Here is an 18,156-nt window from a genome sequence, read left to right as displayed (position 1 = left end):
ACCTCTGACACTCACAAAAAACTCTCACGTTTAAAACTCCCTAAATACTTCACACTGAAAAACTCAACATACATAAAACCTCTGTTACTCACACACCATACCAAAACCTTTCATACAGAACAAATAAATGACGGATGTACTATATCCCGTTCAGCTTTCTTATTGAGGCCACTTTTGTCCTGTATGGAGGAACTCAAGACCTGGAGGGCTCTGAATTTCCTGAATTTCAATGAAACTTGAAATGAAAACAAAGATGCTGTTTAGTCCCAGTGGCCCTTGTATATCTCATCCTCTTTACTTGAGCCTCCTGTTGACTTATCTAAAGCCAACAGTCTCCAACTTGGATCTTAAACTGTTCAGTGATTTTAAATCGGACCAGCAAATTGGTGCTGTTGTTAAATTGATCTTTTTTCATCTTAGGCAGCTGGCTAAAAGAAAACCCATCTTTTCTCAACAGCACTTGGAATCTGTAATTAATGTCTTCGTGAAATGTCTTCTGGAGGGATCGAGCCATTCCTGTTGCCAGTCCCACTCTTTGAAATGATCTCCCACCAAATGTTAGGCTCACCACCCATCTTTAAAACTCATCTTAAAACACTTTTGCTTTTGACTGAGCACGAGATTTGGTTTTAGTTGGACTGTTTGTGTTTTTACTGTCATCATTATTACTGTGTTGATTTAACTGTATTTTTTGTTGTATGACTTAATTTTGCACCATGTACAGCACTTTGTATGCAGTGTTGGTTGTTTTTAAAGTGCTCTTTAAATACAGTTGAGTAGACTTGAGAAACCTTTCTCACATACCAAAATCTTCTCTAACAAAATTTGACTCTTATTTGGACAAAAAAATAAAATAAAATTAGACAAAAACAGTCTTGCACATTGTGAAAGTTTTTTGGGTGAGTGGGAGGTTTTTGGGGCGAATGAAAGGTTTATTGTTGTTGTTGCTATCAACAATGCACACATCCCAAAACAAAACCGTCACTCAATATTTGACTCTCACAGTGTCAAAAATGATTTGTTTTCTCAGTAAATTTTATATCTTAGTACGTACAATGAATTTTGGTCAAAAAGAGAGCAATGCATTGTTTTGGTGTGGTTTTTCATTGGCACTGTATTTTTGACACTCCCATAAATGAAACCAGTGTTTCCTGTGTGTGTGACGCACCATTCAATGTCATGTCCAGGAATACACATCCGGCCAAAACATACACAGATGTCCATCACATTCCATTTTTAATGGCATCAAGCCCGCCAACACGTGGAACATGCCAAGTATCTCTCACTCGCTCTCTCCCTCTGCCTCTCGCTTTAATTCACCACAGCTGAAGAGACACATGGCACTGATCCCTCGAGAAAGCTCAAGGTTAGACACGGGGCAGCGACATGAAAAGAGGGACGAGAGGGGGGCCGCCTTAGTGTCTAATCTGGTTTATGTAGTGATACAATCAGTAATTGAACACGTGGGACGGCTCAGATGCTGAGTGCTATCTTCTATCAATGGCCTATCATTGTCACTCAAATAATCCCGCTAATCGTAATGGAATATATTCTTGAGTACGAGGCGAGTGGCGGTCAATGCTCTGAGAAACAATTGAATTTACGACCTATGAAGCTGTATTAATTTTTTGGGCTTTCTCTTGTGTGGCTGTTATTGTTTTTGTTCAATCAGATTTCAGCTTCTATGTGTTGCCATGTCAATCTGATCTGCCCAGAGTGTTCAAAATCACACATGCTCATCCATGTAATGTAAACTGTATTAGCAATGGGTTTCCTTTTCGAATCAAATTTGAAAGTGGTCCTCACAGCGTCACAGTGCTGGCCTTGGTGCTGTCAGCATTTGGCCATTTTCTGATTGGTTGGTTGGTTGTTGAGTGATTGTTTCTGAGAGAGCTAATTTCATCTGGTAAAAGGCTTCTGTTGCCATTTGCACACATTACGTTTTAGTAAACATTTAGTGAACTGTATTTCTGGTGAGTATGATGTTATTCATAAACTTTTTTTTGTGTTTTTTGAGAGGCTTTTTGTGTGAGACAAAGAGCGTACTAGTACATGAACCTACTGTATCATTATTATCGATGACATTTCTTCACAAAAGTGGCACAACTGTCATACGAGTAGGACAACATACGTGTTAAAGGTGAGGCCAAAAAAGTTTTGGTCCTACTCGAAAAGTTCACAAGACTACTACTGAGTGATAATTGTGTATTATTGGGCCAAGAGTGCCACTAGAAATGGAAAATTGACACAGCCCTTCCTGGAGCGCATTAATCGTTCTACTAGTCAGCTAATTCGTATTACTATTGAGGATAAAGAGTGTATGAGTACAGGGACCTTGAGCTTGATATCAAGGATATCAAATAAATGCACTCCACTTTTACACTTTATTCTTTGAGTAAGAGGCAGAGTGGAGCTCTCAGGCAACAGTTGCTACTGTCACTCATTGTCATCTCTCTCTCTCACTCATACACACACACACACACACACACACACACACATACACACACACACACACACATTCATACATACTCACCCACGTTGGGACACACATACACACGGGCAGCGGGGTCACCCATGCTTCATAAAGGGCGCCATTACAATGGCTTTTCTGTTTCTCTGAGTGCAGAGCTGAGATACAATAGGCCCAAATGAATGCGTTGCCCTGATGCGGCCCCACTTCTCGCCATTTTTCACCGGATGACAGCGAGGACGTCGCAGCCGGATGGGGCAGCACGGTTTCAAAGGACGCCCCTGAAGGTGAGCCCTCAAATTGCAGGCATTGCGATACGCTAGTTGTCGTAGTATTAGATCATATGATTTGTGAGAGAAGGATTTACGACATGCTGAATTTGAATGAGTGACCCTCTTTAAAATTCAGGTGGAGTGACAACTATGTTACTCGAGCTTAATTGCCACATGCCCACTAACCTGTAGCTCAGTAGTTCACTAATAAGATTCAATTGCATATTGTGAGGCAAATACTATGTGCTCGGGCTTCCCACTTTGTAGTACTTATGACATTTCAGTAGAGAATTCTACCAGTTAACATCCGGCACTTCACTAGTAGTGTAAAGATGTAAATTGATACGCACTTGCCTTTTGCCTCACAAATAACTGTCTCTTGCTGTCCTTCTAATATGTCCAAGTGCATGGTGAACAAAAAAATTTCACAGAGTGTCGCTTCAAAAGTGGCAAGGTGGAGCAAAAATAGAGCCGAGAGGCCTGAGCATATGGGAATTTGAGCTTAAGGATGATGTATGAGTACACTGTCCTCATTAGTAAGACAATTCAGCACACTCATGGAATGACAAGGGTGCAATAATAATAATAATAATTAAAATAACTTTATGCTTCTTAATGCTTAATGCTTTTTTCCACAAATTTATGACATTTCTCCACACTAGAAGGACAACTACATCTTACTGCTGTAATGACGCAACATTTTGCATCTGCATATTACTAATGCTTAAGGCAAAGCAACACATGTTGACTAGCAGACTTTTATTTAAAAACAGCAGCAACATCAGGCAAAACAGCCAAGATTTGAACTGCTGAACCTTCAGTCACCGGGTAACGCAACTCACCCTACCAACTGAGCCAAAATCGTTCGTCAGGACCAGTATGTTGAAACGACCAGCGTGGTTTTGTTGTGTTTTTATGCTGGTCTCTCAAAGTAGTAATAGCAGCAAGAGCAAACCAAAATTCAAACACTTTGGTTAGCAATGTACCAGCTCTACCAGTTGAGCCAAGCCACCTAGCAACACCAGCGTGTTGTTGTTGACCTGAAATTTGGTGAGCCATTTGGTTGTGACCTGAGACCTGGCAAAAGTGATGTCATTTTCAGCAATAAGTGGCAAAATAGCCACCCCCAGAGATACATAAAAACATGCAAAAACCTTGACACAATGTTTTGACTAGTTGGGCTGCACAGGACATATTGTTCCAAAGATTTTTTTTTTTGAGGTGGTGGGGTTAACCTCCCCTTTAAATGCTCAAACACATTTTATATTTGTATATTCATTTTTGTCCTCACTATTCGGACAACTTTGGAGTAGGACAATCATTACTAGTGAGGCAAAATGGTGCATTTGTTGACAACTGCGTGCTACTAGTTTGACCTTAACATGGATAACATGGGTAGCAGTTGTCAGCTAGTGCACTTTGCCCTACTAGTAACATAGTAGCTACGAGTATGTCAAGTGAGGTCAAAGAGAATATAATGACATGGACCTTAAACTGGTTATCGAGAGTCTGGAATATATTCTCAAGCGGTCAGAGTGGGATTGGTATGGAGAAGTGTGTGTACAGTATGTGCAGGGGGGGTTGGCTGGCAGGGTGACAGATGGATGGAACTCCCCCAGAGAGATTGATATGGGCGTGGTGCTGAATGCAAGGATTCTTTAGCGTAATGAAAAACGCTGATATTTTCCCCGCAGGTGTTTGCAGTTCAACACCTTCTCATTGGTGTGGCTGGTTTGTTTTCAAAGGAAGTCAAGACTGACAAATGTCTGGCCAGACTATGATTCATATTCATGCCACCAGTGCTGTTAATAATTGAGCTCCTGTTATGTGCCTGAGCAATACGGAAAGAAAGGCGTTATTTACAAATGGTGTGGCCTGTCTGGCTTTTATCAAAGTTCATGCTCCTATTATTGTGCACTTGTGCTTCACATACTGTACACTGCACAACTTTAAGACCTCTGCTTCTCAATTGAAATCATCACAAACTTTGCCAGGGCATTGTTATTCTTACATTGGGCAGAATTAGACTGTGACTATGCTCCTCATGTTGTGGTTGGTGAGTTTAACTTTGCACTTAATTGATGTGTTTGTGCATGTGTGGAAAGTTGCCATGAAAAGTTTTTTTATTAGAGTAGGCTACATATGTGATGCAGCTCAAAAGTTACAAATGTCCTTATTTTAGTACTATATTGCACACATAATCTTCAGCTGCACCACGGAAAATGATCCAATTTGCTGTTTTACTGATCGATTGTTGATTAATGGAATTGTATGATTGCAATTCATTTTCAACGTTCTATGCCAGTGACATATAATGACCGGCTGAACAATTAAATGTTCTTCCACTTGATGGCAAGAGGTACAGAATAACGGAAGCATGTTCAGCCACGTTTTTGTGATGGAAAATATGTGCCGAAATATAAAATATTTGCTTTTGACCAATAAAGGCCGTGTTATTCTCCATTGAATACTTTTGGAGCGGAGGGGAGCGCATGATTTGAAGAAATTGTGCAAAGAGGAATGGCCAAAGAGTGCATCCTCCCATCTCGTGAAACATAGGTGTTGTCTGGTTGGCAAAAGGGGGTTGTACAAAATATGAACAAAAGGGGTGGTAATACACATGATTTGATGGAAAAGAAGTATTTCTTAATGTAGAATGTTTTTGCCACTGAACTAATGCATTTAAATTAAAGGTTGGACCTTCATTTTTTTTAAATCATTTTGGTCCTATCACACCTTAAAATTATTATTATTATTATTATCATTATTATTATAAGCTAAAGAACACATCTTTACGCAGCATTGTCAATAGTTATAGACGGCAGTGTATGGGCTACTATATACATGTATAAATCACAGCAGTGGAACTCGAGGCGCACGCCTAAATTAGTAAATTGCAAGTTTGAATTATTTTTATACTGCCAAAAAATCTTAAATTAATATTGCAATTTGGTTTTACTTTTAACAAGCACTTACAAGCCCTCCCTATTCCCCTTTTAAATAAATTAGATAAATGTGCTTGAAATTTTAAGTAATAATAAGATGGTACATGATTATTTTCAGACCCGCTGGAGGAATATTGTGCGCGTAATGGACATTTTGAGAGTGCGCAAGCTTCCTCCCTTTTTCTAAAGCTTCCTCAATAAGAGTGCACAGCATGTACATGTTGACGAGTTAGCGGTCTACGGAAGTGATCATAAAAGGTAGCGCAGGTGAGGCTGCGAATCACCTCCTCTTCCTCCCCCCTCGCCCCTCCCCTCCCCGTCCCCTTTCGCCAGGTAAAAGTGCACGGCGGCGCGTCTCCTCCGCACCACCTTCGTTGGAGAAGCTGGCGTGTAAATATGAGACAAGTTGAAATCACGTCACGGACTTACTAAATGGGGTTTCTCCAACTGGGCCTGATTTTCTACTACTTGATCACCACGGTGGAGGGTGAGCACACAACGAGTGTATACGTATTTGTCTATGATGTGTGTATAGTGCAAACAAAATGTGCAAACAAAATGTGCAAGTGTGTTTACTATCTCAACCATATAGCCTGGATTGTCGTTTATTACACCTGACCTCGGTAATTGCGACGTTTACTCCTCCTGAACCCCGTTTATCGCGGGCAGTGTAGATTCAGTCGTGATAAGTGAAAATCAGCAATATAAAGCCAATTAAGAATAATATATATCTTCAAAGGTTTATCCCTCTTAAATGAATTAAATACACTTAAAAGTGTTTTTATATTAAAATGAAAACTAAACCAAAAAAATGGAAACTAAATTAAAAACATTTTTGTTCACAAAATAAAACAAATATTTTCCAATGAAATCTAGCTGAAATTTACATCTTGCGTTTATAAAACTAAAATTATCAATAATTATAGTGGAAATGTCCTTCACTTTCGTTTCTTTCATCATACACAAGTTCATTACATGTATTTATTTTAGTTTTGCTGTACAGCACATTCCTAGCTGTAAAGAACCAAGGTCAGTTGTTCAAGAGTTGTAGTGTACTTAACTTCATGTCACAATACATAGAGACCTTTTTTTAAATTTTGGACTCAACAAATTCTCCAGATAAAAAAAATAAACTGAATACTACAACGAATAAAAACAAAGTTTAAACTAACCATAAAAAAAATTAAAACTAATAAATGTTAACAAACTTTATTGAAAAACTAATTAAAAGTAACTGGAATTCAATATTCTATTTTAATACAGTATTGTCTTGTGAATTCTTTGTTGTATATATTTAAAAACAAAAATGTTCAACCCAATAATAAAAAATGATACACAAATATCATTTATCCAAATCAACTATCTTAATGTGAACATTCACATGGATTTTGTGATATAGGCTTTAATACAAGTACTACTTTAACTCAAATGGAGCAGGAACACATTCAAACGAAGCGCACAAGGTTTGCTGTAGTTATAGCTGAATTTCAAAGCCTTGATTGCTGTTAGCGATAGTTAGTAGCTGTGACTATTAGTCAGTCCAGCACGAGTACTTACACGCCGGGGGCTTGGATGACTCAAGTCATTGAACAGATTTGTCACGAGGGTCTGCTAGGAGTTAGATTTTGGTGCCAGTCAGCCCTGGGTGTTCTTTTTTTTTCTGCCAGTGCTGTTCTGCTAATTTAAAAACATGGTTTTGTTTTATTGTGTTATGTATATTGTAATGAATTGTCAGGTAAATTGGAAAAGTAAAACTGTTATTGTACCACATCTTGTTGGAAGTGATTTTTGTCTGTGTGTGTGCTTTGTAGGTTCATGTTCAGCTGATGGTGCTGTGACTTGTGATCTATGTCTCCAGCTCGGTCCACACTGTGCTTGGTGTACACAAGAGGTTGGCAGCAGCATCCCAAACCACAAAACACTTGACCAAATGTGTGATTTTTTTGTCATAGCATAATAATGTCCATTTTCATCTCAGAATTTTACAAACTGGTTGTCAGTCAGTGAAAGATGTGACTCACCAGAGCGCTTGCTGGCAAATGGATGTCCAGAGAGCCTGTTGGAGTTTCCCATTTCTACGGGAGAAATCCTCCAGGATCAACCACTTGGGAAGAAGAGTGGCAACCTGAACGTCACTCAGATCTCCCCACAGAAAATGGCACTCAAGCTACGACCTGGTATGCCATTTTTCGATTCTGAGCTTTGGATCTCCATGAAGCGTGTTGGTTTTCTTTTTGGACAGGCAGTCAGGTGACTTTCCAGGTGAAAATCCAGCACACTGAAGACTACCCTGTGGACCTCTACTATCTCATGGACTTGTCAGCGTCTATGTATGATGATCTGCAGATGATCAAGGACCTTGGCTCCACCCTGTCCAAGGAGATGGCCAAACTTACCAGTAAATTTCGCATGGGCTTTGGCTCTTTTGTGGAGAAACCAGTTCTGCCCTACATCAAGATTACAGAAGAGGAGCTGGCCAACCCTTGCAGGTAACACAGAGTTGACCAATATAGTAGTTAAAATTACTTCAGAGAAAACCATATTTGACCGAATTACTGATTATACGTAGACTTCTTCTCTACTGCTGTACCAAAGTGTTGGTCAAAATATTACACGATATTTCACACCACTGTCAGTCATTGTTTTTGTTTTAATTACTGCAATTGATTATTACTTAATTAAAAATTACTGCAAGACATCACAATTTACTTACAGATTGGCATTGTCAGACTTTTTGTGCAGTCATCTAACAAGACTAGATGAAAGTTTTGAGCTCTGTTACTTCTTTCTGTAGTTTTTTTATATTTACCAGGGCTGTCTTTTTTTTGTTTCTTTGTTACAGTAGTGCCGATGCGACCTGCCTGCCGACGTTTGGCTACAAACACGTCTTGTCCCTTACGAGCAACACGGACAAATTCAACGAGATGGTCTCGATGCAGGATGTGTCTGCAAACGTTGATATTCCGGAGTGTGGCTTCGATGCCGTCATGCAAGCAGCTGTTTGCGGGGTAAGAGTGACATTCAAACACAAATACTCAACAAAAGTAAGCGAGACCAATAATGTTCTCCTGATAGGACAGGATAGGTTGGAGGAATGATTCCATGCGTTTGCTGGTGTTTGTCAGCGATGCTGACTCACATTTTGGAATGGACAGTAGAATGGCCGGCATAGTGATTCCCAACGATGGCCAGTGTCACCTGGACACCAACAATGAATACGCCATGTCCACTAAGCAGGTTTTGAGCCCTTTCATTTTCACTTTGCTCATGTTGAACTCGCCACGATCACACTCAACCCCTTGCTCTTAATGCTTTGTGTTATTCTCCCTAGGAGTATCCAACTCTGGGCCAGTTGATTGATAAAGTAGTGGAGAACAATATCTTATTGATATTTGCTGTGACAGAAAAGCAGAAGCAGAACTATGAAGTAAGATTCTAAAAACATTATTATTGTATTGCGTCTTCCCTGTACTGAAGATGCCAGCCTTGTTATTTGCGTTAACGCTTGGACTGCTTTTCTCTCACCGTCACAGAACTATGCAAATCTGATACCTGGTGCCACAGTTGGAGTCGTGGCCACGGATTCTCACAACATCCTTGAACTGATTTTAACGGCGTACAAAGTGAGTGCTGAGCAAAAATTGTTTGTGGTTGAAAGAACTTTCCCAGGCGTTTTTTTCTTCAAATCCCTCTTTCATTCTTTCTCCTATAACACTTCCTTACACCTCATGGGGATTTGCGTCAGCATGTTCACCTGCAAGTCCTGTCTTGTCCCGACGCTTTGATGTCTTTTTTGTCTCACTCATTTTTCTCTGCAGCTCGTGCTTCCTCGTTGTACTTTTGTGTAAATCCAGGTTGTGATGGCAAAGTTCCCATCATTCAGTGACAGTTACATCATTTGTGAACAATTCCAGTGTGTTTGCTAACTCAAGCGTGACTATTCGGTGAAGACTCTCTTATTGTGGGGTTAATGTATACACAGAAGTCTTGGAAAGCTTTATGAGCATTCAGTCCATGTTTGTCAGTTTATGGCCTGTGTATGCTCTTCGTCCTCAAGGAATCAACACTTCAGTGCACCAGTAGAACAATTAGGGTGCAAAAGAATTACTTTAGAATGTTTTTTTTTTTTTCTTCTGAATGACATTTCTGGACATGAGTCATTTCTCAAACTAGCGTTTTATTAAAGGTCCATCGACAATACAGTTCTATGTACCAGTAAAGAACGACTGTGTCTTACAAGTAATATTTTTTCCCACGCAACAGCCTTACACTCCCGTGTGAGATCTTGGTATACGACCCATGTCTTCTAGTTGAGCCTAGTAGTGTTATTAGTGCAGCGGCGTAGTTTACGAGCTTGGATTTCTTGAATTCTAGGAGGCTAAAAGTGGCAGTAATAGTTGAAAAAATATTGAGTTGGGAGCAAATACCAACACCAGGTATCTTTATAGGGTTGATAGCGGCCTTATTCTAAGGTATCGGTACTTGCCGCACCCTCTTGTTGTCGTTGTAGGATTAAGAATTTAAAAACAAAGCATGCATGTCTGACAGATGCCCATTAAAGTACTTTAAGACTTCTGTATGTATGGGAATAGAAAAAGATAATAGAAAATTGCCATTAATTGTCACCAGTGTCAATGACTACTTAAGAGTTGTTTGCTCGTACTGGTATCGGTTTGAAAAAAAATTGGTATCGAACCTCTTTTTCGCATGGATGTACTATGGCTACTACTACTTTCTGAACTGTATCATTAGAATCCATATGATGGATTGCTCGAACAGCTTTCCATCATATAATTGATTGTATGTAATCATTGTTTTTGTTTAACTAAAGACACTGCAAGTATTCAAAGAACAAGCAATTAAGCCTTTAAGCCCCCGGACGGCTTGTCACAAAGTTCATTTGTCTACTACGCCTTTCTTTTTGCTCAGGTGAGCCATCAGTCTTTCCTCGAGTTATTTTTACAGCTCAGAACACCTGGAATGGTGACTCACCTTTAAAAGAGCACAAGGACGGAAGGCTTTGCACATTACGGGTCACCACAAAGTGAAATTGACCTGAAAATACCTGGAAAAGTCCGCTGAATCATGCAATAACAAATTTCAGAGGAGTGCTCCTTGAGTGAGATGTTTCTTTGATAAAGATGTTGTGCTTTTGCTGGTTTACAGGAATTGCGATCTGAGATTGAACTAGAGGTCCTTGGAGACACTGAAGGGCTCCGGATGTCCTTTGCTGCTATTTGTCCAAATGGTACAGTCCTGCCAGAGCTCAAACAATGTTCTAATGTCAAACCTGGTGAGATGGTAAGTTGTGCTCACACTTAATTGCTTTTCCAAAACATCCTTGCACCAATTTTCTGTCTTTCTGTCTTTCCTTCTGTTAGTCTATTGTAAGTTTGTAACTAACATCACTGCCCCCCTGACTCTTCTTCTCTTAGGTTGTGTTTAATGTGTCTGTGGAGCTTCCAGGATGCCTGTCCGGAAATCGACGCTTCTCCTTCAAGCCAGTGGGCCTCCAGGACGCTTTGGACATCGAATTAGAATCTCTGTGCTCCTGCGATTGTGGACAGCCTCCTCAAGCTGGCGACGGCAATCGATGCACGGAAGGCCAGGGGACTTTCCACTGTGGCGTGTGCGTGTGTCAGCCGGGCTTCTCGGGAGCAGAGTGCGAATGCAATGAGGAAAGCGCGTTGTTGAGCAACTGCGCGGCAAACAATGAGAGCGACGTATGCAGCGGTCAGGGGCAATGTTACTGCGGAGAGTGTGTGTGTGACACATCCAGCTTTGGTCGCATCTACGGACCTTACTGCGAGTGTGACAACTACTCTTGTGCTCGCTTTCGTGGGGAGCTCTGTGGAGGTGGGGCAATTATATTTCTCATGGATTGTTCAAGTGGTTTTGCGGCGAGTCTTTTTAGCGTGTTTGTGTTTTAGGCCACGGCGTGTGTGACTGTGGGGAGTGTCAGTGCCAAAGTGGCTGGACAGGGGAGTACTGTAACTGCAGCAGCAGCAGCGAGGCCTGCCTTTCCCAAGATGGAGTCCTGTGCAGCGGCCGGGGCAAGTGCGAGTGCGGCCACTGTGTCTGCTTGGTACAAGGAGCATCGGGGGACTTGTGTGAGAAGTGCCCTACATGTGGAGATGCCTGTTCAATAGCAAGGTCAGAGCACATGACATCTTTTTTTGCTGGCTTTATCCTTGCAATCGGACATGGGCAAACATGGACTTTAAACATTTTTTTTTTTACCTATTTTGACTTTTAACAGCAGTAAAAATAAAGCTGAGATATCTTAACATTTGACAGAGATAAAAAAAATACAAGCAAACCATTGTGGGCTTTTTTTGTAGACAGGTCCACATGCATCTTCATTTTCCTGCCAGGGCAAGTCTAATTTATCGTGTTTAGGAATTTGACAGACCGTGCCGCACCTTTCTGGGTGTTCCAGCCGACCAAGGGCGTTTTCTATTACATGCCCCCAATGTACCTGACAGTAGGTAAACTAGACATTAAACCAGCTCAAAGCAGGTTATCACGAATAGACACAGAATCGAGAATGGAAGGCGGTGTCCAATTCACAGCGGATCTTTTTTTTAAGTGGTGTAAAACATTAAAAAATACATCCTACCCTAATTCTTCATTCAGGATTAAGAATTCATTTATTGTGGTCAAACAGGGTTAGTTTTATGAGGGTACTGTTGTCTTGGGTCAAAAGTGACCAAGTACATACTGTATGCGTGTCCATGGGAAATGAACAATATGTAAGGGTTAGGTGTGTGAGATGGTGTATAGCACACAATCAATGTGATCTGCCTTGTCCCCTGAGTAGCATATCAGGTTTGGATTTTCTTGTTCACGTGTCTGCACCCTGCAGGTGACATCAAAAGACAAGCAATGTCTTCAACACGGCACTGAAGGATTTCCTTTCGCTATTGTAAAGCAGCTGTCGCCTCTCGTGCCATTTGATAGCTACGTTAACAAGAAGAAGGGTGGCCTTGGGAAAATGCTGTATCTGTGATTGATACTCTGACTTCTTTAGACTATTGTAGTATGTGTCATGGACTTTAAATTTCATTCCAGGACGTGTGTGGAGTGCCACCTCCAAGCAAAAGAGGATGCTGAGCCGTGTGAGTTGAAGTGCAGTCTCCCCAAGATTCACATCAACACAACAACAGGTACATTACTCGGAAAGGATTGTTATCAAGCGAGGCCGCCATTGAACCGCTTTGCTTTGCTTTTAAAGGGAACAGATTACGGATTTTTTTAATCGCCCGTGTCTAATCAAATAGATTGCTCTCTTGAGTGCCTGCCCATACAGGAAACCTTTTGAACATTTATTCAATATCCTTGACATCCTTGGGTTCTTGACAATTCAACGCACTGGTAGGACGACATAACTAGAACAAGTAGCTTACTAGTTGTGTTTTGTATTAAAGTTCTGTACGTTCATTGAAGAACTTTGCCAAACTAGTAGTAAAGCTACATCTTTCCTAATGGGGTTAAACTACTTGTAATGTTACTAGTAGGGTCCAGGAGGCTACTGGTATGTGGCCTTGTAGTTTTAATAGTGCAGCACAGTCGCTTACTAGGAAGGTTGAAATGTGTCCTAATTGGACAAATGTGGCACCAAGTCATGGAGGAAAACTAATCGTTTGACTGGGAGAAATTGTGACTTACAAAACGATGTAAATCAAAATATTATGACTTTGCACTGAGCCGAGTTAGCTCAGTTGGGAGAGCGTTAGACTGAAGATCTAAAGGTCCCTGGTTCGATCCCGGGTTTCGGCATCGAAGTCTTCTGTGGAAAGTTCTTTCAGCATTTACACACTATGCTTTGTTACCTCAATTCTTAAAGCATTTAGGCGTACAAAATGGTGTAAATCAAAATATTATCACTGTGCACTGAGCCGAAATAGCTCAGTTGGGAGAGCGTTAGACTGAAGATCTAAAGGTCCCTGGTTCGATCCCGGGTTTCGGCATCGAAGTCTTCTGTGGAAAGTTCTTTCAACATTTACACACTATGCTTTGTTACCTCAATTCTTAAAGCATTTAGGCGTACAAAATGGTGTAAATCAAAATATTATCACTGTGCACTGAGCCGAAATAGCTCAGTTGGGAGAGCGTTAGACTGAAGATCTAAAGGTCCCTGGTTCGATCCCGGGTTTCGGCATCAAAGTCTTCCGTGGAAAGTTCTTTCAGCATTTACACACTATGTTTGTTAGCTCAATTGTTAAAGCATTTAGGCGTACAAAATGGTGTAAATCAAAGTATTATTTCTTTAAACTGAGCCGAAATAGCTCAGTTGGGAGAGCATTAGACTGAAGATCTAAAGGTCCCTGGTTCGATCCCGGGTTTCGACATCGAAGTCTTCTGTGGAAAGTTCTTTCAACATTTACACACTATGCTTTGTTAGCTCAATTCTTAAAGCATTTAGGCGTACAAAATGGTGTAAATCAAAATATTATCACTGTGCACTGAGCCGAAATAGCTCAGTTGGGAGAGCGTTAGACTGAAGATCTAAAGGTCCCTGGTTCGATCCCGGGTTTCGGCATCGAAGTCTTCTGTTGAAAGTTCTTTCAGCATTTACACACTATGCTTGTTATATCATTTATTAAAGCATTTAGGCGTACAAAATGGTGTAAATCAAAATATTTTTACTTTGCACTGAGCCGAAATAGCTCAGTTGGGAGAGCGTTAGACTGAAGATCTAAAGGTCCCTGGTTCGATCCCGGGTTTCGGCATCGAAGTCTTCTGTGGAAAGTTCTTTCAACATTTACACACTATGCTTTGTTACCTCAATTCTTAAAGCATTTAGGCGTACAAAATGGTGTAAATCAAAATATTATCACTGTGCACTGAGCCGAAATAGCTCAGTTGGGAGAGCGTTAGACTGAAGATCTAAAGGTCCCTGGTTCGATCCCGGGTTTCGGCATCGAAGTCTTCTGTTGAAAGTTCTTTCAGCATATACACACTATGCTTGTTATATCATTAATTAAAGCATTTAGGCGTACAAAATGGTGTAAATCAAAATATTATCACTGTGCACTGAGCTGAAATAGCTCAGTTGGGAGAGCGTTAGACTGAAGATCTAAAGGTCCCTGGTTCGATCCCGGGTTTCGGCATCAAAGTCTTCTGTGGAAAGTTCTTTCAGCATTTACACACTATGTTTGTTAGCTCAATTGTTAAAGCATTTAGGCGTACAAAATGGTGTAAATCAAAATATTATTTCTTTGAACTGAGCCGAAATAGCTCAGTTGGGAGAGCATTAGACTGAAGATCTGAAGATCTGAAGGTCCCTGGTTCGATCCCGGGTTTCGGCATCGAAGTCTTCTGTGGAAAGTTCTTTCAACATTTACACACTATGCTTTGTTAGCTCAATTCTTAAAGCATTTAGGCGTACAAAATGGTGTAAATCAAAATATTATCACTGTGCACTGAGCCGAAATAGCTCAGTTGGGAGAGCATTAGACTGAAGATCTAAAGGTCCCTGGTTCGATCCCGGGTTTCGGCATCGAAGTCCTCTGTTGAAAGTTCTTTCAGCATTTACACACTATGCTTGTTATATCATTTATTAAAGCATTTAGGCGTACAAAATGGTGTAAATCAAAATATTATCACTGTGCACTGAGCCGAAATAGCTCAGTTGGGAGAGCGTTAGACTGAAGATCTAAAGGTCCCTGGTTCGATCCCGGGTTTCGGCATCGAAGTCTTCTGTGGAAAGTTCTTTCAGCATTTACACACTATGTTTGTTAGCTCAATTGTTAAAGCATTTAGGCGTACAAAATGGTGTAAATCAAAATATTATTTCTTTAAACTGAGCTGAAATAGCTCAGTTGGGAGAGCATTAGACTGAAGATCTAAAGGTCCCTGGTTCGATCCCGGGTTTCGGCATTGAAGTCTTCTGTGGAAAGTTCTTTCAGCATTTACTTACCATGATTGTAAGCTAATTCAATGCATTAGTGAATTCCTTGGACACATGAGTAAATTACTGTTTCATCCTAATAACCACTAATATAAAACTTGTGGTGTTTTAAATAAAACACTTAGCTAGTAAGTACACCTTTCATTTCACTTTTGTGTGCAATAAATGTTAAATGAATTATTATTTAAACTCATCTTTAATTTCCTATATTGAAGTACTATGTCAATGTTCAAACTGTAAAGTTTCATTGGCTTGCAATAATATTCAATATCTATTTTAGAGCTAAAACCTCAGGCACATTTTTATGAACACCTAGCCCTACTATGCTACTGTCCTTTAATGTTATTTAAGATGGTCGTACTCGGAAAGTATTTCACTAAGCGGTGCTTGGTGTACTGAACTATCTGATCATGAGCCATGTCCTTTCAGCAAGTATCGGACAATGGCGAACATATTCTTTACCTTGTTATACAGGCCTGGCTATTGTGGTGCATGTGAACAGCCGATGGAGTGTGACTTCCTTTAAAGAAGAGATTATTTTAAACACTCTATACTTGTGCAAGCTCAGAGTGATATTTGATCATCAATGAAGAGTTTTCAAACGTGAAACACAATAATTCAGACCGCACACACGCGCGCACGCACACGCACACACACACACACAAACAAATTCCCACATTAAAATTCCCCCACACACAGATTGTCGTCTTTGATATGGAAATCACAATGACAGCACAACAGAGGCGAGGATATCCTTTTACATTCTCGCCTTGGTGTTGAGAGGGAAGATGATATACAATTCATTATATATGTTCCAATTTCCTTCCAGAAGTAGACAAGAGCGCCTCTGTGCAATGCATGCTGATGTCCGAAAATGAGTGCTGGATCTCGTTTAGTGTGCTTGGAAGGGACGTGATGACAGTCTACAATCCTCACATGTCTGGTAAGATGGGCAACAAAGTAAGCACAATTGATAGATGGATGGATGGCTATATGTATGGATGAGTGAATGAGTACAAAACAATGTCAAAGATGATCTACAGGGTCGGACGGGAATCTTGTGTCCTGTCCTAGGTTGTCCCGAAGCGCCCAACATCCCCATGATCATCCTGGGGGTCTCGCTTTCCATTGTGTGCATTGGGCTGATCCTGCTGGCTGTCTGGAAAGTGCTGGTGTCAGTTCACGACGGTAAAGAGGTGGCCAAGTTTGAGGCTGAGAGGGCAAAGGCCAAGTGGCAAACGGTAAGAATATTTTTGCAACATTTTTTTCACTCTCACGTTTCTTCAGCTTGTAAAGAAGAAGCAAGATCATAGAAAAGTTAATCGATACAAAACAAGAGAAATGTCCTACAACCGTGAAGATTGTGTCTTGTTCATTTGAACTCAAAATGAATGCCGTGTTTGTTTTTGTGTTTCCACTCAGGGTACCAATCCACTGTTCAGAAGCTCCACATCTACTTTTAAAAATGTTACCTACAGAAACAGAGAGCAGGAGAAGATGATTACAATGGACCTCTACTGATGATTCGCTGGCGGCAATGCTGACCGGCATCTGAGTGCACTTATTCTTTGTTTGTGTGAGTGAGTGTGTGTGTCAGAGATGTTACTAGTATGTGATTTTGGGTGGGCAACATGTTGCTTTTCCTAAATAGGTTATGTAAATAAGCTGTGGTTTAATTTTGGGGTCGGAGAGAATATAATTACAGCATCCAATTTTTGCTCACCAAGTGAGCTGGTAACTTAAAAGAAACACACAGCCTTCAAAACATAAAAACTCAACAGTGAAACTATACAAAATGACTTAATAGGAATGAACTTAAGATATTAACCGTTTTATTTACTAGATTGCTGAGTATAGCTACAAACAAATTTACAGCTGTTCACTAAACCACTTCTGTACCGCATTATCTAAGTGTTGTCGTGGTTTGCTGATGTAAAGGAACAGCACTAATTGAAATAACGGTGATTTTTTTAGATTTTTCTATTAGGCAGGCAGATGATTCCTCTGCGTGGGCACGGCTTATCTTTGGGGTGGGCAACCACCCATGGACACATCCCCGGTGTTTGTTTTGCGTGTGTGTGTGTGTGTGTAAAGTGATATCTGAACATGGTCTTTTTTTTTTTTATGACTGCATGAAGCCCTAAATTGGAGTCGTAAGAGACAGAATACTGACAACTGTATGAACAGTCGAAACCATCCATCGCTGCTGTTTAACTGCAGTTTGCCTGCAGGTGCAAATGCACACTGAGTAAGAATACACTGTCTGGTGCGTGAACCTACAAGCTTCAACATGGTAACGCACAGCTGAGAGAGAACACTAAAATATTTGAGTGGTCGACTACTGAGAAGAATAAATGTTCTTGTTGTCATCCAATGAATGTAAATGCTAAGTTTTGATTTTCAATGTTTTTTTTATTGTAAAATAAGGCTGAGCCTTCAATGTTGATAATAAAATGCAATGGTGTGGCACAAGTCTTTCCGAGACTAGAATTTATTTTATCATATCTTATTATAGAAGAAATGACACTTGATGTAAAGTAGGCTCTTTCTTTCTTT

At 40.5% G+C, this 18,156-nt stretch overlaps 1 protein-coding gene and 12 non-coding genes across 16 annotated transcripts; all 13 read left to right on the top strand.

Moving 5' to 3' along the window:
* Positions 1–2,632: 2,632 nt before the first annotated feature.
* Positions 2,633–18,074, top strand: itgb6 (integrin, beta 6). 4 transcript variants are annotated; one of them, XM_088371153.1, is made up of 17 exons: positions 2,633–2,757; positions 6,021–6,174; positions 7,499–7,578; positions 7,666–7,864; positions 7,930–7,949; positions 8,034–8,176; positions 8,530–8,695; positions 8,763–8,924; positions 9,019–9,114; positions 9,221–9,310; positions 10,854–10,988; positions 11,123–11,543; positions 11,618–11,840; positions 12,759–12,853; positions 16,430–16,543; positions 16,675–16,841; positions 17,023–18,074. In XM_088371153.1, the coding sequence occupies exons 2-17, from the start codon at positions 6,120–6,122 to the stop codon at positions 17,119–17,121; spliced, it is 2,265 nt and encodes a 754-aa protein (XP_088227279.1). In that variant the 5' UTR covers positions 2,633–2,757; positions 6,021–6,119; the 3' UTR covers positions 17,122–18,074. The 4 variants fall into 4 exon arrangements, with proteins under 4 accessions (XP_088227279.1, XP_088227278.1, XP_088227276.1 ...); XM_088371152.1 differs by having other exon boundaries at positions 7,930–8,176; positions 16,433–16,543; XM_088371150.1 differs by having other exon boundaries at positions 7,930–8,176.
* Positions 13,394–13,466, top strand: trnaf-gaa (transfer RNA phenylalanine (anticodon GAA)). Its single transcript has one exon. It is a non-coding gene; the product is annotated as a tRNA-Phe (tRNA).
* On the top strand, positions 13,585–13,657 carry trnaf-gaa (transfer RNA phenylalanine (anticodon GAA)). The gene has a single exon. It is a non-coding gene; the product is annotated as a tRNA-Phe (tRNA).
* trnaf-gaa (transfer RNA phenylalanine (anticodon GAA)) lies at positions 13,776–13,848 on the top strand. The gene has a single exon. It is a non-coding gene; the product is annotated as a tRNA-Phe (tRNA).
* On the top strand, positions 13,966–14,038 carry trnaf-gaa (transfer RNA phenylalanine (anticodon GAA)). The gene has a single exon. It is a non-coding gene; the product is annotated as a tRNA-Phe (tRNA).
* trnaf-gaa (transfer RNA phenylalanine (anticodon GAA)) lies at positions 14,157–14,229 on the top strand. Its single transcript has one exon. It is a non-coding gene; the product is annotated as a tRNA-Phe (tRNA).
* On the top strand, positions 14,347–14,419 carry trnaf-gaa (transfer RNA phenylalanine (anticodon GAA)). The gene has a single exon. It is a non-coding gene; the product is annotated as a tRNA-Phe (tRNA).
* On the top strand, positions 14,538–14,610 carry trnaf-gaa (transfer RNA phenylalanine (anticodon GAA)). Its single transcript has one exon. It is a non-coding gene; the product is annotated as a tRNA-Phe (tRNA).
* trnaf-gaa (transfer RNA phenylalanine (anticodon GAA)) lies at positions 14,728–14,800 on the top strand. Its single transcript has one exon. It is a non-coding gene; the product is annotated as a tRNA-Phe (tRNA).
* On the top strand, positions 14,918–14,998 carry trnaf-gaa (transfer RNA phenylalanine (anticodon GAA)). Its single transcript is given in 2 exon segments — positions 14,918–14,954; positions 14,963–14,998. It is a non-coding gene; the product is annotated as a tRNA-Phe (tRNA).
* trnaf-gaa (transfer RNA phenylalanine (anticodon GAA)) lies at positions 15,117–15,189 on the top strand. The gene has a single exon. It is a non-coding gene; the product is annotated as a tRNA-Phe (tRNA).
* trnaf-gaa (transfer RNA phenylalanine (anticodon GAA)) lies at positions 15,307–15,379 on the top strand. The gene has a single exon. It is a non-coding gene; the product is annotated as a tRNA-Phe (tRNA).
* On the top strand, positions 15,497–15,569 carry trnaf-gaa (transfer RNA phenylalanine (anticodon GAA)). The gene has a single exon. It is a non-coding gene; the product is annotated as a tRNA-Phe (tRNA).
* Positions 18,075–18,156: the final 82 nt, after the last annotated feature.

The sequence above is a fragment of the Syngnathus floridae genome, chromosome 3, assembly GCF_059516105.1.
Source record: "Syngnathus floridae isolate MCC-2025c chromosome 3, RoL_Sflo_1.0, whole genome shotgun sequence".
Taxonomy (NCBI): Eukaryota; Metazoa; Chordata; class Actinopteri; order Syngnathiformes; family Syngnathidae; genus Syngnathus; species Syngnathus floridae.
This window is presented reverse-complemented; position numbering and strand designations above follow the sequence as displayed.